This window comes from Lonchura striata, chromosome 6, assembly GCF_046129695.1.
Source record: "Lonchura striata isolate bLonStr1 chromosome 6, bLonStr1.mat, whole genome shotgun sequence".
Taxonomy (NCBI): Eukaryota; Metazoa; Chordata; class Aves; order Passeriformes; family Estrildidae; genus Lonchura; species Lonchura striata.
In genome coordinates this window covers 54,098,476-54,125,488 of record NC_134608.1, presented here as the reverse complement: position 1 = coordinate 54,125,488, position 27,013 = coordinate 54,098,476, and the positions used below count along the sequence as shown (strand labels likewise).

At 51.3% G+C, this 27,013-nt stretch overlaps 2 protein-coding genes across 5 annotated transcripts; one reads left to right on the top strand and one right to left on the bottom strand.

The window, feature by feature from the left end:
- Nucleotides 1–446: 446 nt before the first annotated feature.
- RAB3IL1 (RAB3A interacting protein like 1) lies at nucleotides 447–12,634 on the bottom strand. Of its 4 annotated transcripts, XM_021555918.2 has the most exons (12): nucleotides 12,535–12,634; nucleotides 9,643–9,877; nucleotides 9,363–9,458; nucleotides 7,836–7,913; nucleotides 7,051–7,266; nucleotides 6,099–6,224; nucleotides 5,236–5,364; nucleotides 5,036–5,148; nucleotides 4,710–4,733; nucleotides 3,334–3,433; nucleotides 2,688–2,754; nucleotides 447–2,333 (listed from the first exon to the last, which is right to left on the bottom strand). In XM_021555918.2, exons 1-12 carry the CDS (start codon nucleotides 12,543–12,545, stop codon nucleotides 2,251–2,253), a joined length of 1,278 nt encoding a protein of 425 aa, XP_021411593.1. In that variant the 5' UTR covers nucleotides 12,546–12,634; the 3' UTR covers nucleotides 447–2,250. The 4 variants fall into 4 exon arrangements, with proteins under 4 accessions (XP_021411593.1, XP_077640474.1, XP_077640475.1 ...); XM_077784348.1 differs by lacking the exon at nucleotides 4,710–4,733; XM_077784349.1 differs by lacking the exon at nucleotides 6,099–6,224.
- Nucleotides 12,635–19,656: 7,022 nt separating this feature from the next.
- On the top strand, nucleotides 19,657–26,561 carry LOC110485024 (bestrophin-1). Its single transcript, XM_031504950.2, has 9 exons — nucleotides 19,657–19,810; nucleotides 19,980–20,074; nucleotides 20,568–20,801; nucleotides 21,385–21,539; nucleotides 22,233–22,310; nucleotides 23,693–23,845; nucleotides 24,283–24,363; nucleotides 24,940–25,091; nucleotides 25,382–26,561. The coding sequence occupies exons 1-9, from the start codon at nucleotides 19,659–19,661 to the stop codon at nucleotides 26,559–26,561; spliced, it is 2,280 nt and encodes a 759-aa protein (XP_031360810.2). The 5' UTR covers nucleotides 19,657–19,658.
- The last annotated feature ends 452 nt before the right edge of the window (nucleotides 26,562–27,013 follow it).

Here is a 27,013-nt window from a genome sequence, read left to right as displayed (position 1 = left end):
GCCTGTGCCCTCTCGTGGCTGCCTGACTGTGCTGCACAACCAGATTCTTGCGCGGCTTTTTAATAAAAAATGAGATTAAATCCCTTTCTGTGTGCAGTCCCACTGTCATCTCCCACAGAGGATGAGATTTTCCACGATAATGTGCAGAGCCGAGCAGGGAGGAGGGCAAGTGCTGTTAATGAAACCAGAGCGACCCAAAACCTCTGCCTGATGAGAGAACGGGGAGACTGATCAGGAAAGAGGAAGGAAGAAGATCCCCTAATTACCCAGCACGCATGCAGTGCTCCAAGCCAGCGAATTAAAGGAGACACAACCGAGCAGGAGAAGCCTCAGCTTGCGTCAGGAAGAGCAGGTACCTGCTCTGATGAATAAAAGCACCCCACACCCCATCCTGTGGGATTTTCTCTTGCACCCCAAGCACCCCAACCCTCCAACTCCAATGAGGCTTGTAGAGGTTAATAGCAAATGTTTATTTTCCTTTATGAAAGAGCAGGGTGCAACAATCCCGCTGCTAGTGGAGTGACTTCATTTTCCTTCACAAATTGTTCTCTGCTTTGAAATGCAAGACAACCTCAGACAAGGCATTGCTCCAGTTCCTTCTGTCTCAAAGTGCTTTTCAATGTGACACCAAGGAGGAAAAAATATCCCACAAACCAAAACAACTCCTAAGCAGAGAGATCATCTCATTGCCAGTGCTGCAATGTTTGTGCGGTGTAGCAGCTCACTGCACAGGAAGACATGGAGAGATAGAAAGGATGGGGGAAGAGATGCAGGGAGAAATTCCAGGGGTGGAATTCAACTGAGCTGAAATCCACAGCTGGGGAAACCAAAGCTGTGTTATTTCTCTCTCCCCTAGACAAAACCCAGCAGCTCAGTGGAAGAAAATCTAGTTCCTACTGTAATGTCCTTCAGGAGAGGATGGAATTATGGAGCTGAGGATGGGCAACAGCTTGCTGAGGGTGGCAGAGGGACAGGATGACAACCCTGTCAGAAATGAAAACCCCAGAGTGGGTGATGGCTGAGCTGATTCCAGAGTCACTGAAAAAAAGGTTAAATTAGCTACAAAATACTGTCATGGCTTCAATAAATCTGGGTCTGAGCTCAGGATGTGTCAGGCCTGTACATTCCTACAACTCCAGTGACATCCCTCCCTCCCACCACATTTTGGTGCACGCAGGAACCTCAGCCACATCCCTCATGTGCACACAAAGTGGACTCAGTTTCCCTCACCAGGGAATGGCAGTCCAGGAAAAGTTGTGATTCCCAGTGGACATGCATCTCCAGGTCTAATGTAACACTGGGAAGGAATCTCTGGGCTTTGGGACTGCCCAGCCTGGGCATGCTCCTCCTGGAGACACAAAGAACCCAACCTGGGAACATAGGTTCTGCCTGAAGAGTGGGAATAGCACTGCCCAAAGTTCCCTCAAGAGCAGGAATAGCTCCAAGATTTGTTTGTGGGTGAGGTTTGTGTTTAGGAGCATCATGGGGGACTTGACACCAGGGACTATCATGGGGTCCTGCATCCGCCTCCACCAACTCCAGCAGATTACCTGGTCCAGGGGCAAAAGTCCTGCAGCCTGCTGGGAGTTAGGGAATTTCTCTGCTCCCTTTCTTCTGCTGGAGGCACCAGGTGCACAGCTCCAGCCATTCCCCAGCCTGCATAACCCAGTGCCAAACATCCAGCTAAAAACAGGAACAAATCCCTCTTTGTGACTCCGCTGGCAACAAGCTTCTCTCGCAGGCTCCTTGAAAAGGAACAAGGAAGTACTTGGAAACAAACTGTTCAAGACTATTGTGCTCTGCTGGCATTTTCAGGGCTGCTGTGGTCAGCAGGACCTCGGGGACAGCACCCCCTCCATCCCAAAAAAAGTGTGGAACAGCCAGCATCTGTCCTTGACTGACTGGCTCACAAGGAAGGTCCAGAGTTCCCACCCTGCACAGGCCTGGCCCCTGGTTATGCCAAAGCAGGCTGCATATAAAAACAAAAGGTTTTTAAAAAATTGATATACACTGCATATAGGAGACTCCAGAGTCCATGGATGGCCATCCTGGAGCAGCCAGGGCCAGCCCAGCTCCAGGGCAGCATGGCAGCTGCATTGCAGTCACACTTGGCCAAGTGGGACAGCTGAAGGTGGAACTTGTGCCTCTTGCTCCTTTCTCCAGGCAGAGGGAAGGTAGGAGGGAACAGGACAGGCACTGCACTCCAAGCCCTTCCTCCAGGAGCAGTTTCCTCCATGCTCAGGGCTCTGCTTACATCTCGCTGGGATAAAATCCAAGTTTGGCCAGAGACATCTCCCTCCGGAGCCGCATGACCTCCCAGTACATCAGCTCCACTGCAAAGCACAACGGGGGCAGAGAAGGGGAAAAACCACCAAAAATTCAGTAAGGAGGACACAGCTGGCCACTAGCTCCTGCTCTGCTGTGCTCCCAGCATTTCCAAAGGGGAAGGAAGCAGGATAGGCCTATCAGGTCATCCCTTACCAGCTCCACCCCTGAGCAAAGCTCCCAGGAAGGTGATAAGGAAGGAAGAGACGCTCCCCTCCTCCCCTCATGCCTTTCTTTTGTCATTTATCTGCTTCTCAAAGACACCCCCAGCTGACCCCACTCCCGTCACTCCAAACAGCTCCTCCCAGTTCCTCCCAGTTGTCCCCACAGAAAGCATTCCCCTGGAGCCAGCCAGCTCTTACCATCCTGCCTCACCAGGCCTTGCTGGATATAGCGGATGTAGGTGAAGAAGTTGCACACTGCTGTGATCTGACGGAACGGCGGGGGGGAAAAAGGAACAAAGATTTGAAACATTACTTTGGTGCAAGTGATGATAATGAGTCAAACGCATGCACAAAACCCAACTTTTTGTGGGATCAGCTCTTCAAAAATGCAGCTCAGTAAAGAATTAACTTCTAAAATCCTCCACTGAACTAGAGCCCCAATAGCAACATTAACAAATGATCCACCTTCTCCCTCCCCTCCACAGAAAGGACAGTTTGTTCCCACAGCCAGACACAGATCTGACTGGAACAGCAACAGCTTCCAAAGAGCAGAAAATCATTGTATTTTACAAGGGGGAATTAAATAATAACAATAAAGCCGAACAATGAAAGCTCTGTACTGAATGAAATCATGGCAAGTGAACACACTAAAGGTTATCTGAAAGCAGAAGGAAGAGCTGGATCTGCCCCTTAATCACCAACAAAGAGCCACCTCAACCTCAGGAATGACCTCAAATCCCACAGTTTTTCCTCAATTTCAGGGCTGACCCTCAAGAACTCATCCACTGCAAGGCATGGAATAATTTTGGAAGGTCAAGGCACTCTGAGGAGGTGAAGGACTCACCCTGGCCCTGCAGGAAGGGGAAATGTAGTAGTAATTCCCAGAATCCCCCAGCATGATCCGGTGCTTGCAGGTCCTGGGGAGGCCGCTCAGAGCACATTTCCTGCAGGAAAAGGGAAAAGCACTTCAGCAATCCACTGGCACAGCACAGATCCAGCAATTCAGCCACCTGGAGAGATGGAAGTGAGAGATCAGAAGCCAACTCTGCATCAGGCAGTGTAAAGAAGGGAAAAAAAAACTTGGCTGATATTCTTTTATATCAACTCCAGGAAATATTCCATAAATGGCAGGTTTAGGAGACTTTAGGCAAAAGCATCAGACAGACCCAGGGGAAACCACAGGAAATATTAGAGGTGAGGCTGGAGCAGAGCCTCAGTGTCCCCTGGTCTCTGCACATGTCCCCCACATTCCCAGGCAGGCTCAGGTGTATCAGCTTTCCTGGTGGGATGTAAACACGTTGGCTGGGCACCAAAGCTGGCCTCAAAACAGGTAAATCCAGCATTTAACCAGGATTTGCACATACCAAAAACTCAAAAAAAACCAACCCCTCCTTGGGCAGACAGGAAATGAGCTTGGCTCCCCAATTTTGAGATTTCAGAGGGTGAAAACGGCCTTTTCCATACAATCATCAGCAAGGGGTGCAGCAGTCCTTTATTTTCCTCCCTTTTCTCCTGCTATTTGCAAGGCAGATGATTCCCACCACCACTTTAAGCAATAAAGCAGAATTTTCTGGTGCACAGTTATCACCATGCTCCTCATGGATGCAGTAGGAAGAGGAACATTACTCCCAAACTGCAAAAAAACTTTCTCTGGGGAGCCACAAGAAGTGACAGCAGAGGGGAGCAGATGTTTCAGAGAGCTCCTGAGCTTGTCCCTGGGCTTGTTTTCCACTGTTCTTAAAGCAAACATTAGCCAAGAGTGGAAGCAAGGGTTCCAAGTGTCCAGATGCAAGGAGAAGTAATCATTTACCAAATATTAACACAGCCTAAGGAGACTGAATTCCCAGGAGGTGCAGGATGACCAAAATCTTTGTAAACAAGATACCTGTAAGGACCCACATATATGAGCATTGCAACATCCTGGAAAAGACTCTTGCTAGATTGGTACCACTTGGTGTAAAAACACAGGTATCACAATCACAGACAACATTCGCAGTAAAAATCAGTGTTTTTCATCTGAGAAAAAAGGGAACAAATTCCTTTTGGGTCATTTATTGCCAATGGGCTCCTTCCCATCCTGCCTGGGTGGAATTTAGACAGAGTTAAAGAGTTAGGTCAGCTCAGCAAAAGCCTCCAAGCTGCCACATGGCACTGAGTTAGTGACTTGTTAATGCTCCAGAGACTGTTGATCACTGGCTGAACAATAAATATTTCACTTACGTTAGGATTTGTGACCGGAAGCCACTGTGAAGACAAAAAAACATTTAAAAAATCAAAAGGAAACCGATAAACACAGGATGGGTTGTTTGGGGAATAATTTGCAGGAAAGTGGTAGGAAACCTGCACATTCCTTCTCTCACAGGGACACCTCAGAAGGTAAGAAAGGACTTAAATTTAATATCTGAATAAAATCCCTCCTCTTTGTTTGGAATATCACATCACTCCTGCTAGTGGGAGGTGGCTCCAAAGCTGCCTGTCACACCACTCCATGACAGGAGACAAACCAGCAGCAAGGAGGGGGCAAGAGAGGGAGACACAGTCCTTACTTGGGGCCACCACACTCCTCTGCTGCCAACTTCCCCACAGGGACAGTGTTGGAAGCCACTGGCTCGATGGTGAGGGTGTTCTGCTCCACAGCCACTCGCACCAGCTCTGACAGCTGCAGCAAAACAAAGGAGAGTAGGAATGAATTCCAGGAAGGTAACACTCCAGAGCTGCCAGCTGCTCCTGCTTCTCCAGCACTCACCTCCTGCTTGGTGAAGTCCAGACAAGGTCCTACATCTTCTCGGTAAATTCTGTCCAGGAAGGAGCAGGATTTGTCCAAAGTTGGAGATTCCTTCCAGGCCTGGAACTCGGCAAATAAAGTGGAGTCGACCTACAGTGAGCGTCCAAGAGGAGCCGGAACAGGGAGGAATACCATATCAGAAAGTACCTGATACTATGCAGGAAACCCATGAAACATCTGCTCTGGCAGCTGGAGAGGCTCAGACATCACAGAAGTATCTGAGGGAAGCTGCCTGGCTCCAAGGATCTCTCGTGTCCCACCCAGCAGCAGTTCTGTGCCAGAGTGACACAGCCACTGTGGGCTGTGTGTGCCAGAAGCCTGCAGGCACCTCTCTATCCCATTTTCCTCCAGGTGGCCTTTCCTCCTTCCTATGGCTGCAGGAAAGCCATCACACAAGCACTGAATAGACACAGTGCATGCTCAATCCATGGCAGGAATGATGAAGAACAAGAGGAGATTCTGTGGGATCTGGCATTTAAATCTCAGATGGAACACTGAGCAAAGAACCAACCTGACTGACAAAGCAGCTCCTACAAGCCCAACAAAAGCTTCTGAAAGGAAAAAATAAAACTAAGCTGAGCAACACAAAGAACATGAGTGCACGCAGCTGGAAAAGTCCAGATTCCAGCACATCCCCTCTCTGCCATGGAGTCTGCTCACCTGGGACCAGCAACAGCTTCAGAGCCACAAGATGGAAAAAAAAAAAATGGAGAAAAGCAAAATTAAAGGGAAGAAAAAGCATATTAGCATAAAAGGAAGCTGGAACTGAAAGGCTGGAAGTGTGAGAGGCAGGTGGGTCCCACCCATTCCCAAAGGTTGGTTACCTGCCGTGAGGAAGAGAAGGAGGAAGCATCTGCTCCCAAGGCCTGCCAGCCTGGCTCATAGGTGATGTGGATAGCCTTCCCAGGGAGGATGCAAAGGAGCAGGGAGAGGAGAGCAGGGAAACCAGACTTGGAGAGCAGAGGGAGAGACAGACAGTGAAGGAAGAGGTTTAGAGAGACAGGCAAAGAGGGAGATAAAAAATATGAGATACAGAGAAAGACTCAAGTCCTCTCCTGCAGGAACTGAGCATGGTCCTCAAGGCACCACAGGGCCACAAGCCACATCTTTAGATTTCAGTTTGAAGTGCAAATATGGAACAGAAATTACAATTTTTAGGCCCTATTTAAGGTCTTTCCTATAGAGCACCAACTCTCTGAATGCCAGGTTCCTTTTTATTACATAAGGATTCTGAGGGGCAAAAAACCGTCCTATCCTTGATATATAACATTGGGCACTCGGGAGGCTGAGCCCTGAGATTTGAAACCCCAAGAGATCTGCACCTGTGGAAGTTGCCTCCAGGAAGAAGTAACAGATGCAAATCTTTAACAAGCTTTTGTGTTCCCACAACTATTCTTCATGACACAGGCCACAGTTCCCAAAAAATCACTAGTGAGACATATTCCTGCAGCATATTCTTCTTCAGTTTCATTTTTCCTGATCAAGTCCCTCCTATTTGCTTCCCAGGACAGCTGTGTTCACATCTGGCTAGTGGAACTGGCTTCTGCTCAGCAGCTCTCAATATCCGCTCACGGCACTGGCACCCCCCAGATCTGCCCCTCAGTGATCCCTCGACTGCTTTCTGTCCTGACAAAGAGGAAACCTCCTCAAAAGGAAGCCCTCCAGCGCCTGCCTCAGCACAAATTTAGGGAACAGGGCACAAACAGCTGCTCAGTGAGACCACAGAGCTCTGTGGGAAGCCTGAGCCTGGAGCAGCGGGCGATGTCCCCGACGCACCTCTCTGCATTCACGGCTGACGGGCTCTGGAGGCACGTTCTGGCTGGCAGCTGACACCATGGCACTGCTGGTGCTCTTGTTCCGCCCATGGCCCTTCCTGAAGCCAGCTTTGGAAGGGCTCTGCAGCTGAGGGTGCAGCTCCCGGTTCGGGGAGGACGGCGTGGATGTGATCACCAGCGTCTTCAGGGCTGTCACCTCTGCCTGCAGCATGTCAATCTGGGGACACAAGCAAGAGTCACCCTCGGCACCTGCTGGACTCCAGTTTGCTGCACCCCATCAGACATTGAAACCACAGGGAAGCAGCTATAAGCCCAGCCACAAAACCTCTTTCCATCCTCTCAGTGCCACTATCATCCAGAATTTTAAACAGCAGCTGTTTGGGAGTCTACCCCTTTTGTCCCAGGCTCTTTTCAGAACTAGTAACTCCAAAGAAATTTCTCTCTCCTCAAGATGGAGCCATTTGATCAGCCCGTTGGTGTAGCCATGTCAGGAAATTCCAACTCCTCAGATTCCTGCTCTATCCTTCCATCCCAGAGCTGTGACAATTAAACTCATTATATCTCTGTGGATCCATTTCCTCAGTGAGAGCTGGATCAGCAAGAGACTGCAATGCAAGGATGTCTGTGAGGCCTTCTCCCTCTCGCTCAAGTGTCAGCTGGAAAGGGACCACAGCATCTCAGAGATATAAAGATGCACTTCACTCTGCTCACCCAGCAAACAGCCCTGTGCCCAGGCTGGACAGAGGTGCCACCACACCATCCCCAAAAATAAAGTCACTCACTCACCTTGCCCCGGGCCTCCCTGAGCTGTTTCTCTGCCGCAGCCTGTTTGGTGTTGGCTTCTCTCACCATCTTGTGGGCTTCCTGCGCCAAGAGAGAGTTTTAATCCACCTGCTGCACCCCAGCTCACACAGCCAACAAGGCAGGTCCCAGATCTGACACATCACATATTCCAGGCAAGGGGACAGACATCCCTGCCACATCCAGGGGCTTTGTTCTGTCAGCAGTGCAGAGCCTTCCCTCAGAATTTTCCATAGAAGGTTCCCAGTGTCAGAGCCTGGAGGCATCCCCTTTCCAGGAGTGTAGCTGGCTAAGTTAAGGAGTTTAGCTGGTCAAGGTCATCTCTCACTGATAGGGGCTGCTGAGAAGAATGCCAGAAGCAAGGACCTGCCCTTCCTTGCCCTTGGGAAATGCTTTAACATTAAAACAATTATTTTGCATTAAAGCAAATCTGTTCCACACCACAGTTGTGCCTGCCCCTTATTCCAACAGCTGTGACTCCAGCCTCACCTCAGCCTGGTTCCTGCAGTCACTGCAGCCTTGCTGGGTGATCCCTGCACTGGTTCCTGACCCTGACTGCTGCCTGTGGCTCTGATCCTGATCCACACTCACTGCTCCATGTCTTGGTGAAGGCACTGCTCCTGCCTGCCTTGTTATTGCACTTTGCTCCTGCTTCCCTTTCAGAGCAGCTGGTCCCCACTGCCCCCAGGCATGGCTGTGACACAGCAGGAGCTGGAACTCAGGTGGGGGCTGAATGGTGGAAACTGGCTTAGAAGCTTCTTCCACAGGAAGAGAGGAGCAGGATATAGCCCAGATGGGGCCTCCCTGCAGTCTGGAAACAGCATCTGGCCAAAGCCACCAAAGGAAGGGGACAGCCCTTGGCTACATGATCTCCAAGATCACCCTGTGCTCAGGCAGGCAAAATTTTGGGAGGGGGTGCTCCCTTGGCTCTCACAGCCCTGCGTTTCAAAGGTACAGATGGGCTCTGGCTTTCCTCATTATCCAGTCAGATCCAGACATTAGAGCTGCTGGTGAACAGGATTTTGCCAGGATACAGCTAGCAAGAATCACATTACAACAAAGAACCACCAGAACAAAACCAAACAACAGCCAATAGACCTTCAGGACACTCACTGGAACAGAGTGAATGAGGACATCCAGCATGTTCCCACCCCCAGCAAGGGCTGGGATGAGCCAGGGAACCATCTCTATTACAGAGCAGCTGCCCAGACTGGAGAGCAGGTTTGGAAAGGGACAGGGAGCTGTGCTTGGCTCCAGCTCCAGGCATTCCCACATTTTGGAACCATAACTACTGTGCTCTTTATGCTACCCCACAGCTCATAGAAGGGAAAAGAAATCCAGGTAAAGGCTCCACCTGCAGCACTGGCCAGCTCTGCTTCTCCAAGTGGGAAAGAACAACAGGGGAGAGGAGGAAATTGTGGGAGGAGATGGCTGGAAGTTCAGAGAAAGCCTGTCTTAAAGGAACTGAATGTAAGCTTAGCTTAAAGGATGGGAAAAGGAAGAGGGTGGTACCTCAAACAGGCTGGCTGTTAACTCTTCCAGTTCCTGTTCCAGCTGTTCCCTGACTTTTGACAATCTCTCACATTCTTTGTCCTTGAGCTTCAGCTCCTGTTGAGGAAATGAAGAGGGATAGGAATGCTGATGCCCTGCCCCAGCCTGTCAGTCACAGCCCTTCCTCTCCATCCCAGCACCTGATGCCTGACCCAAGATTCCTGTCACCACCTCTAGGAAAGCCCCCTCTGCTCCAACCTGTGCCACCATCCCAGGAGTTCCCCAAAACCCTGGGGCTCACCTTCTGTGCTTTGTGCAGCTCATCTCTCAGGAACTCCGAGCCCTTTTCCCGGATCTCCACTGAGGAGCTGCGCAGCCGGGACACGTTGAGCTGCTCCGTGGACTGGGGTTCATGCACACCTTCAGCATCCTGGCATCCACTCTCTGGCTCTTCTTTTTCACCTTTGGATGGCATCAGTGGCTTCCAGTGTCCCACAGCAGGTGGATTCTGGCTCTCTTCCTCAAAACTGACCTGGCTGGGGGAGTTAACAGCACAGGGAAAATGAGCATGGGGGTGATCCAGAGCCTTCCTCCAACACTCACAACACATCCAGGCACAGGCAGTGTGGGGGATGAGGCAGAAAGGGTGATGGAGAAGAACTTGGGCAGCAACAGCTGCAACACTTCCTTTGCCCTGCATCCCTATGGAAGTGCTTTACCCTTTTGGCAGGGTGTCCTTATTAACTCAGGATAACCAGGAGAACTAAGAACAGTTCCTCCAGGGATCCCATTCTCACCTGCTGTCCAAGAGAAACACCCTGCAGATAGATTTTTAGGATTCCAGGATACACTCAGTAGACCTAAGGTCAGACTTCCCTACTGAAGTAGCCAAAAAAAAAAAAAAAAAAAAGGAATACAGCTTTCTTTTTCTTAATATGAAGACCTCAATCCAAAGGCTGCCAAGCCTTCCTCTACCCCCTGCCCTGCTTCAGAGGGAAAAGATCTATTTTTAACCAATTTTTAACCTATTTGAGGAAATGGATAGGGATAGGAACCAATTTTTAACCTATTTGAGGAAATTGAGAGGGATAGGAATCCCATTGCCACCTGTGGATTTCCCACTAAAACCCCCACAGAGCTATCTAAACCAGTGTATTCTCCCCAAGCTGAGTTGAAGCCCTGTTTCTTAGTTTCAGTGGCCAGCAAGCAGAGATGTCCAAGAAAGAAGAAACCAGAAGAGTCACCCAGGACACTGCACCCCAGTGCTCAGTAGGGCTCTGTCAACTCCCACATTAACACAGATGCTGGGGAAGTTTTAAAAATGTAAAACATCATTTGAGTGCCTGCATGCAGGGCACAGCTATCAATGCAGTGTTTGCATTTCTCCTCTTCCTCACTGAACTCTCCCCATGAAATCTCCCTCTATATGAAGGCAGGGGCAGTGTCCAAGCCTTCCCTGTGTGGAAGTTTTCTGTCCTGCCTATTCACAGACACTGCCCTGCAGATTAACCTGCTGCTGCTTATCTCTGACTCACAAGCTCTGGCTGAGCTCTGGTGACCTTCTCTTCGTGCACCTCCTCCCACACTCCTGGACACTGCTCCTCACCCACCACCTCCTCCTGCAGAGCAGCTATCACCTCGTTTTGCTCAGGCTCACGTTTTCCTCATCCCTTTGCCCCATCTCTGTGTTTTCCTCTCCTGCATTCCAGCCAGGCTACGCTCTTTCCCCTTGCTCTGACTCCACACAGGCTGGGCTTATCTCCTCAGTCCCAGAGTGTTCTATCACCTTTTCCACTCTAATTTCTCCCTTTCTGTGGCCCCCAAGCTGGCCAAGACCAACAGCTGTCCACAGCCACCTTCCAAAGAGGGAATGAAGCAGCAGCTCCCAGCTAAATCAGCTCAGGTATCATAGGAAAGCATGTGGAAAAGCACACATGGAGAACTCTCTGAACACTGGGAAGAATTCACACCAGAAAGAAGCAAGGAAACCAGAGCACCGAGGATAAAAATAATAAATAAAAGAAACAGCATGGAAAAGTGCCATTTCACCAGTCTATTGACAGAAATACACTTGATCTAAGCCACAGGAAGAAAAAATAATGTTCCTTTATGACTCTAATTCTCAGCTGAAATTTGCCTCAGGAGACAGATATTTCCACGCGGTATGGAAGAAAACTGGAGGATATGGAGGAATTAAACAGTCCCACCCACACCCTGCAATGCCAAAAACATATCCTGAAAAATCATCTATCATGGAATAGCTCATTCTTTCTCCATACCATGCAAACAGAATCCCTATGGAAGCCTTGGCTATGCTGGATTCTGTCCAGGTGGGGCTCTGAAATCCAATCCTAGAGACCAAAGGACTACCAGAAACACTCTCTCTCTCTTGCTGACTGGTATCTGTCTTTCCAGGAAAATGTATCATATCCTAAGAGTCATGCACTGACATAAGAAATTAAAACCTACACAAAAAAAAAAAAAAAAAAAAAGACATCCCCAACACTCCACAACCTTCTAAAGCTGGTTTCTGTAGAAAAAGCAAAAAAATGTGCAGGATCTGCACTTTTTCCAGCGGGCCTCACATGTTTCCTGCAGTACTGATCTGACGGGGTTGTTTCCTGTGCAAGCAGCCTCCAGCTCTCTCCAGGTTAAACTCTGATCCCCAGGCTTGGGAGCAGGGCCTGACTTTTCCATCCCCACCGGGATGGATGCCTGAGCTGCACCAGCACGGGCCAGCATCATTCCAGGGTGGCTCATCATCCCATGTGTGCTCAGCAGCATCCCTCAAATATCTGGCAAAGCATCTGGCAGTGATTTATTATATTTTAATGTTATTGTATTATAGCAGAACACACATAGATGTTTCTTGTCTTTGCCTCAGCAATGAAACGTCAAGACCTGTGTCTGGGGGTGCTGCTGCCTCCATACTCCATCTCCTTACTTGGCTTCCACACAACTTCTTCCCTGTGAGGGTGATGGAATGGATTTTCCAGAGAAGCGTGGCTGCCCCATCCCTGGAAGTGTCCATGCCAGGTTGGACAAGGTTTGGAGCAACCCGGTCTAGTGGAAGGTGTCCCTGTCCGTGGCAGCAAAAGACGAACCTTAAAACCCCTTCCAACACAAACCATTCCAGAGATACAGAGCCCCGGCACACGGACGCCACTCCTTCCCCGTCCAGACCCGCACCTACCCCCGCAACATCGCTGGGTCCCGCTGCTGCCGATGCTGCTCACGGCGGAGGCGCGCCCGCCACAGCCCCCATGGCCGGGGCAGCCGCACCGGGAGCGGGAGCCCGGGGAGAAGCCGGAGCGAGAAGCGGAGACGCGCCCGGAGAAGCCGAAGCCTGAGCGGGAGATGTGCTCGGAGGAGCTGGAGCAGGAGCCGTGCCCGGAGGGACCCGAACCGGAGCCGCCGCCGGGTCCGTGTCCGGAGGAGCCGCAGGCGAGCCGGGAGGGATCAGGAGCGGCGGCTCCGGCGGACCCGTGCCCGGGAGGGTTCAGGAGCGGGGGCTCCGGCGGACCCGTGCCCGGGAGGGATCGGGAGCGGCGGCTCCGGCGGACCCGTGCCCGGGGGGGATCGGGAGCGGCGGCTCCGGCGGACCCGTGCCCGGGAGGGATCGGGAGCGGCGGCTCCGGCGGACCCGTGCCCGGGAGGGATCGGGAGCGGGGCCTCCGGCGGACCCGTGCCCGGGAGGGATCGGGAGCGGAGCCTCCGGCGGATCTGTGCCCGGAGGAGCCAGAGCGAGATGGGCTGGCGGGGGCTCCGGAGCCGATCCCGAGCAGCCGCGGCCCCGCCGCCCACGTGATGGCGGCGCGGCTGCGCCCTGAGCGCCGCCGGGCCCGAGGGGTCGCCGCGGACACCGGCCCGGGCTGAGCCGGGAGACAGCGGGCTTTGTCACCCAGCAGCTCGCCGCGGGGCACTGAGGCGGTGCAAGGAAATGTCCCACAGCCGTCCCTCCGCTCCGCTGGTCGTCCCCGGCTCGGAATCGCTCCTGGCTCCCTCCGCCCCCTTCCCGACAGCGGGATGGGGAATGGGGGCTGCTGTCTCTGCTGCTTTTTTTTTCCCCCAAGAGCAGAATGCCTCACACTCCGCCCCTGCTCCTTCCACAGGGTCAGTTCTTCAGGACTAGGCAGCTCCAGCGTGGGCTCCTCTCTCCACGTGTCCTGCCAGGACCCTGCTCTAGCACCGGCTCCCTGTGGGGCCGCAGCCTCCTTCGGGCATGCCTCTGCTCCAGCGTGGGCTCCTCCGTGGGCTGCAGGTGGATCTCTGCTTCCCTGTAGCCCCTGCTACCAAAACGGTGCCACACAAAGCCAATACGGAGGAGAAGCCTGGGATGTAAATGCAGGAAGGTGGAAGGATGCGGGAAATCTGGCTGGGGGAAAATGGGCTGCTGATTGTCTAGAATTCTTATATTTCAAGTGGAGCACTGGGCTCAGAACCTAACAGGCAAACCACTCCTGCTGTCACCCCTGTCCCACAGCAGATCCCATTGGCACCTGTGGATTGACAGCACTGGGATTTTCAACCAAAAACTGCTCCTGCCCATAGAGGACATGTCCCATCACATCCTACCTTGCCATTGCCCTGGGCTTCACTCCAGACAGCCGTACTCCTTTGGCGCCTTCACACAGAGCGACAGCTCCCTCCCTCCTCTCAGCTTGTCCATCCTCTGCCTCTGGGACAGACCCAACACCAGAGGCAGGAGAGTCAGACATGGTGATCCTGGTGTCCACTGCAGGATTTTGCTCTGGATACCTCACAGGGAGCAATTCTCTATCCCAGCATCTCCTGGGTGTCTGTGTCATCTCCAGCCCTGCCCTACCTCATGGCTGGGATCCACGGCACAACACAGGCCAAGCCCATGCTCTGAAGTCTGAGAACAGAGTGTCTGGGATGTTTGTGTCTCTGGCTGTAACCTTTGCTATCTTCAGGGAACTTTTGGGAGGAGGGGAAAGATCTTCAGCTCTGCAAAGCAGGACCAGATGTAATTAGTCTTTGTAATTATTAACTCCAAAGGCTTGGCCAGCAGCAACAGAGGGTCCTCAGATTAGAAAGGCAGAAGTGCTTCCAGGAGCCAACAAAGGCAGGAAGGATGAGAACTGATAGTGCTGACAGGAAGCTTTGAGAGGGATGTGCTGAATCCCAGCCACTTGAGAAAGTAACTTATCAAAGGGGGAGAGTGGCATGTGCTCCCCTCTTCTTCCCAGAAGAGAAGCAGGAAAGGCAAAAGGGGACATAAAAAGAAGGGAAATTACAGGGAAGGAAAGAGGGAGAAGAAAAAGAAAGCCAGACAAAGGCTGTGAAGGAAGAACAGGCATTATCTTTGTGTTTGGAAAGCAGAATCTGACTTGCTGACACCCTTACCCAGCAAACTCAAACCAGATGGTATTGCCAAGGAAAGGAGAACAAATGGCTTGAAACTCCAGGCTCCATCCAGCCCCTGCTGACTGGCTCCTTGGCTGAGCCACATGTTTGCTCAGCTGGCTGTGAGGGCTGCAGCAAGGCTCCTCTGGGAGCCTACAGGACTAGGACCAGCACCAGCACATTTGATCCTCCCTTTGGCACCTAATCCCCACCACAATTCCTAAGGCAAGAGAAGAGGGACCTCACTAAGGACCCTTCCCTCATTTTCATGCTCTATGCACTGAACTGTGCAACATCAGAGTCAAAGTGAGAGATTTGTCACCATCCAAGCCCCTAAAAGCCAAATGCAAAGGGTCAGATGGAGCTTGGCACAAGGACAGGCACCCCCAGATCCCAGGGCAGCAAGAATTAGTGAGGAATTCTGCAGCATAAGGGGAACAAGCCTGGGGGTCCTCATAAAAGCACTGCATCCTCTTCAAACATTCCTGGCCAGCTCAAACCTCTGAGTAAATCCTGACCATGAAAAACAGCATCTCCCCAGACACGTCCAGTTCAATTTTTTAAAAATTACATCAGATTTCAAGGAAGAATGTAGTTTGGAGAGACACCTCTGATGCCAGCTGCCTCTGTGTCTATCCCAGTACTGAAACTGGAGAAGGGAAAGGGATTTCACCAAGCTTTGGGACCTACTGTCCTTAAAAACACTTACTGTTCTCTGGAAGAGAGCAAGGAGGGCACTGTGCCTTTTCCAAACAGCTGCTGCTAACTCAGAATTAAGAGTAGCCCTTTGGCATTCCCAAAGCAGGGATTCAACTCCCAGCACAGCAATCCAATCTCTACATCTTTAGCATGGAGAAAATGAAGATGATTCCAGGGCTCTGAGGCTGAGGATAGATGTCAGCACTTCTTTGCTTCCTGCTCTGCTGAGCAAAGCAGGCTTTCAGACCATCCTCCTCCTCCTCAGGGTCTGAGGCCACAGGAGATGTGGAAAGAGATCCTAGCAGCTCTGCCACGCTGGTAGCCCCTCAGTTATTTAATATTAAATTCCACACATATCTTCTGCTGTCCCAAGGGCAGCTGTGGAGCACACGAGCTGCCAGCAGAGCTGCTCTCAGAGGAGGGCAGCAGAGGCCCCCAGATGCCAGCACATCCCTCCACAAACAGCAGGATACTCAGGGAGTTGTTGTTCCATGTCCCCAGGAGCAGCCAAACTGCTCCCAACAGGTGCAGAAAATGTCTCACCTGAAGCATTTTGGTTTCCCTGCTGTGTGTGGGGATGAGGGCTCAGGCACTAAGACCTTCAAGATCTATCTCAGCCTGCCTGTTCAGCAATTCCAGCACTGGAAGTGGACTACATTCCCTTCAGAGAGGGTCCCCCTGCTCTCATGTCCCTTCACAGAGCACCAATCCCACATTTTAAACTATGCTCTCCCTTCCACTGGCAGCAATTCCCAGGACTGCACCAGAAATCCCACATCAGGCAGATGCCAGGCAGCACCTGCTCCAGAGGAGCAGTGGAACAACCCACTCCCCTTATCAAGGATGAGCCACAAAAAAGAGAAAACTACAGCTGCGACAAACTGATCCAAACTACTTATGTTAAGTAAGTGTCAAAGACAACACACAGGAGATAGTTGGTTATTACAGGAGCCTGGGTCTGCAGCTGCTCTTACCTGCAAGGATCAGACCTGTGCTCCCTCTCCACAGTGTCCCACAGCTGCCTAAATGATGGAAGATCAGTTCATTAAGAAAAGATTTTGATTCAGAGCCTCATGGAAGGGGAATGTCCTTAAGACCTGGCCAGAAGCATTTGAGGAGCTGGTGGAAGGGAAGGATGGTCACAATTAGGAAGGAGCAGAAATGGGACAAAGGACCCTAGGGAAACAGAGGGAAGGAGTTTGCTGGCTTGGTGGAAGTTGGAGGGCAAGACAAGGACCCCAATGTTTCCCAGGATGTCATGCAAGGAAGCACAGTGACAGCTCTCAAGCACTGCTGGAAAAGCAAGAGCAAAAGGAAGCGAACACATGGGAAGAGTCTTGGAGAACCAGTGGCAGAGTGGAAATCCTCAGCATCCAAACCCAGCTGGAAGAGGTGGCAAACTCATCCAGGGACAGTGAGGGATGACAGGGAAGCATGCTGTGAGAGCCAGGCAGAGCACGGACCAGGTGTTTCACGGACCTACGGAAGAGAGGGCAGCCCCCAAACATGCCGTGTTTTACAGCCTTGGTGGAAAATTCCAGCCCTGCATAATCTCCTGGGGTTCCTGTAAGATTGTGACATGGAGAGAGGGACCAAACAGGAAAGAATTAGAGGAAAAATGCCTCTCTTCTGGCAGCCACCAAGGCTGTGCCAGGAGTTAGCAGCAGCGGAGCAGCCAGCCCTGCCTCCCCCTCCTCCGGCCGCCTCTATAAACACGCACGGCTTACTCAGAAGATTAGGAGGGAACAGGGCAAAAGACAACAGAGTCTCTTTTGTAATGAGGAGGGATTACAGCATCAAGTGACCGGCTGCAGCTCCCAAGTGGGTCTCAGGCTCCTTAGCACACTGTGTGGGGCAGGTCCAATCCCCCTATGAGCCAAGGGGACACGAGGATGCAGGTGGTGGCCCGGGCCACAAAGGACCCAGCAGGGACACGTGCAGGACCAAACCTCCCCAGACTCCAGCACAGCCCAGGAGCCCATGACTGTGAGTATTTGGTCCTCCCAACAGCAGCAGGAGGAGGATCATTCTCTCCTGCAGAGATCCAGCTTCCTGCCTATCTGTGACCTCCTCTGGCTCCATCCCTCTGCTCTGTCTGCTCATTGTCCGTCTTTGAGATATCTGCTAGGGTCTGTTTGTGGTGGGTCATGCACCTGATGTCCTAGAGTCTTGCTTGCTGTTTGCTCCCACAACTGAATTCCAGGTTCAGTCGACTTCCAGGTGTGTTGGGTTAGTCCAGAGGGATAAGCAGGGGATGCAGGTAGTGGCAGGCAGCAGCTCTCTGGGTGGGCTCTTCCTGCCCATCTTGACTCCGGTGTGCCAGTGAGCCACCTCCCACCACGGACCTCAGCCACAAATGGAACATGCCAGCAGCCCAGTGACATCCCAGGGCAGCCCAGCACAGGCTGGCAGGTGGGCAGGGAGGTGTCTTAACCATTCAGGGCTGGAGGGAAAAGTACTGGGAAAAGCCCCATATCCCACAGAGGAACAGAGGTGGGCGACATCCATTATTTACATGGCCAAGAGCTGGAGTTTTCCTTCTTTGGTAAAAAAGGGAATCTGCATTTGAATTACGCAACAAAGAATCTCCCTGAGCGCTTTCGAGCCCTAAAGCCCAGAGAAAAGATGCAGCTTTGTGTAAGGGGCCCCAAAAATGTATGGAGTTTTGGGCATGCTTTTCTCTTCTGGACTGCCTGTGTGACCTCTGGGGCAGTTAAAACCTACTCTTCCAAGTTCTGTACCCAGAAATCCATATGGAATGGCCACAAGGATTTACTGAAATGGGCATTTGTGCAGCTGGGGACAGAGACAGCTCTGCTCCTCTATATCACCCTTAAAAGGGGACTCAGGGACCTAAGTTATGACAGGGAAACCCAAAGGAGGAGTGTTGCACCAAAAAGCCAAACCCAGGACAAAGATGCTGCTTGATTGAAATAGCTGAAAATACAGACTTTGCTGGTTTTCTTCACAGCAGCAGCTCACTAGGACCTGAGTTGTCTGCATCTAAGAGTAAATCCTCCACTGGGATGCTTTAGTTATAAACAAATGAGGAATGTGGGCCCAAACTTACCTTGCTTCAGGGTGCGACCTGTCCCTTGAAGTGCTTCTTCATCCCCATCATTCAGGGAAGAACCTAAGGCTCCATAATCATTAATGTTATTACCTCTGTTAAATAGAAATGCCTGGTGACATGTTAGGATTTAGAAATACCAATAGTTTTCACACTGGATAATGATTTCTAACCCAAGAAATCATTCACCAATCTGCCTGGCATGGATAACACTGGTGTCTTGTTGAACACTGGTGTCTTGTTTGTTGGGGTGTTTTAAAAATAAATTAAAGTTTATGCAACTATGAGTCTGATTATTAATTTATTATAAAGAATTATTTATGCAAGTTAGACTAGAAGTGAAATTGGGATGCTGCATGTCTGGAGAGCATTTCAGGAGCCTGAATGCCTATTTTTCAACCACTCTGATTTATTGTGCAACATATGGTTGAAGGAGAGGGGAGGTAGAGCTGCTGGAATTTGGGCACTGTAAGCCTGGCCAAACTCCATCCCACAGATCTCCAACAGGGAAGGCTGCTCTGCCTACAGGACTAGGACCAGCAGAGTGCAAACAGCTACCCTTGCTGGGACGCCTTTATCTGGATCAGTCCCAAGAAATCTTTCTGGGGTTTTTCCTTTCCTTTGGGTTGGGTCTTTTTTTTTCCCAGCACTATTTCAGGAAGATGTTTCCCAGCAAGTAGGTTTACAGAAACATATTTGGAACAAAAACTGTATTAAGAAAATTACTAGGATAAGCATAAACTTTGCAGTTTGTGACCCTGAGACTAATCTTACCACAAGTGTTTTGTGGAAGGGGCTGGCACATGGGCTTTGTCCTCTTCACCAACCAGCCCCACTTGAATGCTGACAAAAATCAAACACTAAAAACAAAGGGATCCACCACAAAATACATCCTTGGTCACTATAACCAGCTCAAGGACAGAGAAAAGATGGCAAATTCACGAAATTAATTGCCTGCTGTCAATTTCCTCCTGGTTCTCTGTGCTGCTGCCTACATCTTGCCTGGCTTTTGATCTCAGCTCATTTTGTTTTCTCCTTCCTTTCCATCTTGCTTGGTGGGACACTTGGGATGTCCCTGTATCTCCTCCTGCTGAAGCTCCAAGTCCTGCTTGTTGTGTCCCTGTATCTCCTCCTGCTGAAGCTCCAAGCCCTGCTTGTTGTGTGCCTGCACAGGAGCTGTGATGACAGTGACCTACACCAACCGTGTGGCTGATGCCCGCCTGGGCACCTTCTCCCAGCTCCTGCTCCAATGGAAGGGCAGCATCTACAAACTGCTCTACTCAGAGTTCCTGATCTTCATCTCGCTCTACTTCACTATCAGCCTTGTCTACAGGTGAGCAACTGCACACCCACAGCCTAGCCTGGGGCAGGACATGGGAGAAACGCAGGACTGGGGCAGGGATCCTGCTGGGCAGGCACTTGCCAGACTGTTCCCAGGACGGAAGGGGAGGGGAGAAAGGAGACAAGGGATAGGGAGAACTGCTTCTGTTTGTCACTTTTAGGCTGATCCTGAGTGAGAGCCAAAGGCTGATGTTCGAGAAGCTGGCACTGTACTGCAACAGCTACGCCGAGCTAATCCCTGTGTCCTTCGTGCTGGGTAAGGAGCTGTCTGGAATCCAGCAGGGAGGGGAATAGGACAGCATTTCTTCTTCTTTGTTCAGCAGAGCTCTTCTGGCAGAGCAGGTCCCTCCCTCTGCCTTAGTAAAACTCTTCAAGTGGGATATAGCCTTTATTGTCACAGCTGTGAGTGTCCCCCAGCACAGGAGGACAAGCTCCAAGTGGCACCAGGAATTTGTGGTTGCCTCATGCCTGGAAGTTTTTAAGGTCACACTGGGTGGAGCTCTGAGCAGCCTGGTCTAGTGGAAGATGTCCCTGTCCAGAGCAGGGGGTTGGAATAAGATTATCTTTAAGTTGCTTCATAGAACAGTTTAGTTTGGAAGGGAAGTATGAAATCCAGCCTCCTTTTAGAATGGAGGACTGAATTCCCCTCCAGACATTCCTGCACCCATCCCTGTGTGAACAGGAGAAGGAGATCAGACTGGGAAGAAGCAGCTCTTTTCAGATGCCTGACTCTCTCAGCTCCCCTCTAGGTTTCTATGTGACCCTGGTGGTGTCCCGCTGGTGGGCCCAGTACGAGAGCATCCCATGGCCAGACCGGATCATGAACCTGGTGTCCTGCAACGTGGATGGGGAGGACGAGTATGGGAGGCTCCTGCGCCGCACCCTGATGCGCTACAGCAACCTGGTCAGCGTGCTGATCCTGCGCTCTGTCAGCACCGCCGTCTACAAGCGCTTCCCCAGCATGGAGCATGTTGTGAGGGCAGGTCAGCACTGCTCCTTGCTGCTCCTCTACGGGAAGGGGGCCCTGGGAAAGGTTCTTTGGAAATGGGGTGGTGCTGTTCCCTCAGGGCAGGTGGGAATTTGAGCCCCAAGTCTCCAAGCCTAACTGCTGGGCACACTGCATCTTCTTTGGAGATGTTCCTCAAGGTGCAGCAGAGTTCCCAGTCTGCCCATGTTGTCTGGGTTCCCTCAGCAATCCACAGAGATGTGATATTGTTAGTCTCCTAAAAAGAAACGGCGCTTTAGGGACACAAATTATCCCATTCTCAACAAGTATCTACGGACACCATGCAGCTGCACCCTCAGCAGTGCTTTATCTCCCTGATGGCTCTTATCTAGTGTACTGCAGACATCCAAAGTGAAATCCCACTATCCCACCTCCATGACTCAATGTTTTAACAAGGAGACTTGTCCTTTTGCATGTCTCCCCAAAATTTTGAGTCTTCACTAAGATTTTTAGGGAGAGCCAAGGCATCCACCTGAGATTCAGATGTTTTCATTCCAGAGCAGATCAGTTCCTTCTGTCCTCTATGTCCATCCCCCTCCTAGCTGCTCCTTTCCATCCAGGCCTCATGACACCAGAAGAGCACAAGAAGTTTGAGAGCTTAAATTCCCCTCACAACAAGTTTTGGATCCCATGTGTGTGGTTCTCCAACCTGGCTGTGAAGGCAAGGAATGACGGCAGGATCAGGGACAGCGTGCTGCTCCAAGGCATCCTGAATGTGAGTGACAGAGGGAACAGACAGGTCTTTGAGATCCTGGGGAATGGGAGGCAGCTGTGAAGCAGGTTCTTGACACATTCCAGAACAGCCAATGCCTGTGGATGTTTCCAGGATCCAGATGGAAAGCCACAAGGAAGAATATATTTGGAAGTCTAGGAGAGGTCAAAAACAATCAACAACTGAGATCCTGTAGAAAACATTGCTATTAAAAACTCTTAGATAGTTTTGGGCAACAGGCCATGCTCCACAGGTGAGACCTGGCAACAATCCCTGCCCAGTTGCACAGAAAAAGGAGCAGCTCATCCTTCTTGGTATTCATGTGCAGAGAAAGTCACGTGGTTTCTGTTGCCTGGAGCAGGATTCATCTCCACAGAGAGAGAGAAATCTCCCTCTGGGATACTTATATATAGACAGGAGAGAGAAATAGATGCTTCTGAGGGCATTCTTGGCCTCACCTGTCGGCTGCTCATTTTGTGAGGAGAAATTCTGCTGTGAAGTGAGCTACAAAGGGATCTTGGGCTCAGGGGGAGACACCCAGACAGCAGGAAATTCCTCCAAAGCTAAGACTGAGCCCCCCTTCCAGAGAAGGTATAAGCAGAAAAGGCTGGAGCAATGGAGGACAGTGGTGCTGGAGAGGTTCTGCAAGAAGATGGGAAGTCATCCTAACATCCCATTCCCTTTTCCCTGCTGCAGGAGCTCAACACCTTGCGCAGCCAATGTGGGAAACTCTACGGGTATGACTGGATCAGCATCCCCCTGGTCTACACCCAGGTGAGAAGGGAATCCCCGTCCCCATTGGTTCACCCCATGCACATCCCCACTTACATTCACACCTGGAATGGTTTGGTTTGGAAGGGACCATAAAGCTCATCCAGGGACACCTTCCATTATCCCAGGTTGCTCCAAGCCCTGTCCAATCTGGCCTTGGGTACTTCCAGGGATGTGGCAGCCACAGCTTCTCTGCGCCAGGAACTCGCATCTTCTTAGTGTGAATGAGAATTTCTTCCTCATATCTAATCTAAACCTGCCCTCTATCAGTTTAAAATCACTGTTCTGTGTGCTGTCACTATCTGCCTGTGTAATAAGTCCCTCTCCTTCCTTTCCATAAGCTCCTTTAAGGTACTGGAAGGCCACAGCCTCCCCAAAACCTTATCTCCAGGCTGAACAACCCCAGCTCTCTCAGCCTTTGTAGAAGTGCTTCATACCTGACCCACCCATGAAAAATGGAGGATACTCTTGAATCTCTCACCCCCTGCTGCACATCATCTCTTCCATTGGCACCTCAGCACACACCCAGCCCAGCCTCCTTTCCCTAACTCAGACACATCCACCTCTCCAGAAAGAACCTCTATCCAGGGGTAACAAATCCCCACAGTTCCATGGAAACACACTAACACGCTCCCTGCACCACCTTGCACAGATCACATCCTGGGCAGGTTGTGCCAGGTGTGTACTCAGCTGTTTATCAGCTCAAGCAGACACTTTGGCACCACCTTGCTCCTTTGTCTCCTACAATCCAGCTGCTCAGATAACAGGGATGCCCTTCACCATGAAACAGGAGCTGTTGCTGCTCTGGCAGTGCCAGAAGTTAATGGGGAACATGTTGGAAAGTGTATTCCTGTTTTGAACACCCTTGTTTATATCAAGGGACCATGTGAGAGTCTTGGTTACTTTTAACTTGAAAAGGGGAAGTTTCCAGTCCTGTGGTGACAGGCAAAAGCACAAAGCTCAGCAAAGCCTGAAATCCAGGCAGGCAAATATTAATAAAAGCTCAGCATGAGGAGAAAGAAGGAAGGAGCAAATAGCAATGCTAGGGTTCCCTTCCTGGACTTGGAAGCAGCTTGCCGGCATGAACTGAGCCATGAGACAGCTGTAGCACATCCAGGATATCATGTGATTGCTGCTGCCACTGGCCTGTGACACCTGCACAGGTATCATTCCAGGGACAGCACACAATGTAGGTAAAAGCTCAGGGAAAAGGGAACATCTGTAGCTTTCTGCAGGGAAATGCATCCTCCTGAAAAAAGCCTGTCAGAACTGAATCCAAGGCTACGCAGAGGCTGCAGAGCTTGGCTTTGGAGCTGTGGGGTGGAACTGAAGGGAGATGCTGGGAACTCATGCTGCCCTGGTGTGCCACTTGGCATCCTTCCCAGGTGGTGACCGTGGCTGTTTACAGCTTCTTCCTGGCCTGTCTGATTGGGAGGCAATTCCTGGATCCAGAGAAAGCATATCCTGGCCACGAGCTCGATCTCTTCGTGCCTGTGTTTACGTTTTTGCAATTCTTCTTCTATGCTGGCTGGTTAAAGGTAAGTCCAAGAAAACATGGCTGAAGCCAGAATCTGACCCAGCCAAGGGTTTTTCCCAGTGTGAGCTCACCAGGAACCCTGCTGTGTTCTTTGATCTATGGGCAATAACAGGAAGCCAAGAGGGACTTAGGAAGTGCCAGGACTTTCTAATTTTCCAACTGTCTCATTCTGGACACCAGCTGCACTTTTCCTAGGCTTTGGTCCTTCCTAGAGGGGAAAAAAGGAACTCCTCCTTGCAGGAGAGTTGTGTGAGCAGGGGCAAGTTACTACAAATTCCAATATCTCCCAGCCCCTGGGATGCTTCCGCTTCTGACCTACCCCCTTTTGGGAAGAAAAACATGGTTTGGAATTCAAAGGACATCACACCTGACTTCTCCCTGCAGGGAAAAGGGTAGGGATGGCAATGGTAACCTTTGCTGTGTGCTCTCCATATGCAGGTGGCTGAGCAGCTCATTAACCCTTTTGGGGAGGACGACGATGACTTTGAAGCCAACTGGCTCATTGACAGGAACCTGCAGGTAAAGGGGAGAATCTTGCTCCCTCACCAGGAATTGGTGAGCCTCACCTGAAGAGGAATACCAAGGCAGGACAGTGACCAAGTTCTCCTGCAACACTTCTGCCTCCAATGGGAGAGATCGTCCCAATCCACAGCAGGGAATTTGGGGCTTCTGGCATATCTTTGTACACAAAGGCTGCCTGCAGCTTCATCCACGCTCTGGCACATGGGATGGATCAGGGCTGCTTGTTACAGGCCTCAGCTGCCTTTGAATGATACATCATTCCCGCTCCTCCTTGCTTTCTTACCCTCTGTCCATCTAAAAGTGCCTCCTCTGCTTTCTGCTATGCAGTAACTTCCACCCTTCTGTCCTAGTGAGTCTGTTGCTTTCCTATCTCCTTAAGCACCATTTTCCTTCCAATTAATCAAATCTCTGTGTGAGAAACAACCCAAATGACAGGAAACCACAGCAACCCCAGCCACTTGCCTGGTTTCCATGATGCACCGCCTCCTCCAGCTCTGTGTTCCTTTGTCCCTCAATAACAGGCACACAAAATGCTCCTCACCCTGTGTGTGACATTCCTCTTGACCCCCACAGGTCTCTCTCATGGCAGTGGATGAGATGCACCAGGATTTACCCATTCTGGAGAAGGACCTGTACTGGAACGAGCCTGATCCTCAGCCACCCTACACTGCAGCCACCGCCGAGTACAAGCGCCCATCCTTCCTGGGCTCCACTTTTGACATCAGGTGAGTGCAGGCACAAAGGGTCACAACACCTGGATCAAGTCTTATGTAAGACATTACACTTGAGGAGCTTTTAGGCTCATCCACAAGCACCAACATTCTGCATGGAAAAGGATAAATCTAACCTCTTTTCCTCACTCACCTGTATGATGAGCACCCCTGCTTTGGGGGGCTAATAACAATACAGGGAGAGCCTTGCCACTGGCAAGCAGCATTCCCAGTGCTGCCACACTCTCCAGGAGATCCCTCCCCTCCCTCTATGGCTGTGTAACAGTCCACTTCGCCTTTCCCAGCATGCAGAAGGAAGAGATGGAGTTCCAGCCCCTGGAGCAGATTAAAGAGAACGAGGAGGCCAACCACTCCACTCCCTTGCTGGGACACCTGAGCCGCCTCCTGGGTGTCCAGTCCCCGAACTTCTCCAGGTCCTCTTCCCGGATGAACCTGCTGCGCCGGCGAGGAGATCCCACGTCACCCTTCTCCCATTATACCTACCAGGATATGGGGAAGGCCGGAAGCCCTTGTGGCATCAATCAGCCAAGGGGAGACTCCCAGGAGCAGTGGGACAGTGAAGATGGAAAACTAAGGGAGTTTGATGCTTTCATGTCCACCCCCTTTTACGAGAGGCCTGGGTTCTACAGCGCTCCACAGACGCCCATCAGCTCCATCCCCATGATTTTCCCTTCCCGACGCCAAGGGCGCAAGAAGCCACCAGCACTCTCCAGCATTGCTGCGTGCTCCACTTCCCTTCGGGATGTCATTGTCAGTGCCTCCCCTTCCAGGGCCAGCGACGTGGACAAGAGCCAGAGCTCCCTGGGCTCTGCTGCAAAGGAAACCTTTGTTTGGCCAACAGAGCGGAGCAAAGGTCCTGACTCAGTAGCTGTGACAGTAGAAGAAGGAAAGAGCAGCTCCAGGGAAGCTGCCACCATGGGAAGCCCTGGAGCACAGTCCACAGCATCCAACAGCCCCAAATTCCCCTTCCTGCCAGAGCCCCCTGAGCATGAAAAGCACGGCAGTTTCAAAAGCTTGAAGAGCTCCAAAGCCTCACACCCACCCTGGCTAAACCTGGAGAGCACGGCCTTGGCCACTCCCAATTCGGAGCATTCCAGTGCCTTTCACACCCCCAGTAACAAAACCCCTGGAGGCAGCACCGCCCTCTGCTTCTCCTTCACTCCTGTCACCTCTCCAGCACTGAAAAGGTCCCACAAGGGCAACCTAGGCCCTGAGGCTCTCAGCCTGAGTTTGGAAGATGCAGCCAGCGCTCCAGACCAGCATCCAGAGGTTTCCAGGAACATGAGAGATGCTGGGAATGGAAACACCAACCCCCCAGCTCCCAAAGAGCCCAGGAGAGCAGAGAGTCCATCCCCCAACGACTCCGGAATCTCCCTAGCTGAGGGTGACTATGTGGGGCTGATGGAGGTGATCCTGGAGGCCAGTGAAAGCCCAGGGGAGGAGCAAATGGACCAGTACAGCTAAAGGAGAATCCATGGATCCATGGGATACCTGCCTTATCCTGGCACTCACCCAAACAGAGGTGCTGGACACACAGCTGGAGCTCAGTCTGGGCTGAAAGCAGCACCAAGAACACACTGCTCCTGGCCTCAGCTACAGCAGCAGGCACAACTCATGTTGCAGTAAGAACAAAAGCACCAAAAAACCCAATCTGTAGCAAAAGAACAAGACTTGGAGTGTTAAATATTGCAGGTACCAGCCTGACCAGCCAGGTGTGCCCCAGAAGAGGAGCACAGTTAATGTGGATACTTCCTTCCTCCTCAAAGCAAGAATGAGAACTTGAGTCCTTTCTCAGGCAGAATTTGCACTCGTAACAAGATAGTCCAGGGAAAAGTAAGGGATTGAAGAAAGCCCCATCACTTGTGATGCAGACCCACAGTGCCTCTTCCAGTCCTGCCTGGCTGGTGTTTTTCAGT

Bases quoted from the DNA above. Each gene is read 5' to 3' on its own strand.
- RAB3IL1 (XM_021555918.2), bottom strand. The intron at 9,459-9,642 runs GTGAGCCCCAGG...TTTCCTCAACAG, and splicing joins AGCTGCACAAAGCACAGAAG to GAGCTGAAGCTCAAGGACAA. The intron at 7,914-9,362 runs GTACCACCCTCT...CTCTTGGCGCAG, and splicing joins TAACAGCCAGCCTGTTTGAG to GAAGCCCACAAGATGGTGAG.
- LOC110485024 (XM_031504950.2), top strand. From the start codon at position 19,659: ATGACAGTGACCTACACCAACCGTGTGGCTGATGCCCGCCTGGGCACC. The intron at 20,075-20,567 runs GTAAGGAGCTGT...GCTCCCCTCTAG, and splicing joins CCCTGTGTCCTTCGTGCTGG to GTTTCTATGTGACCCTGGTG. The intron at 24,364-24,939 runs GTAAAGGGGAGA...TGACCCCCACAG, and splicing joins TCATTGACAGGAACCTGCAG to GTCTCTCTCATGGCAGTGGA.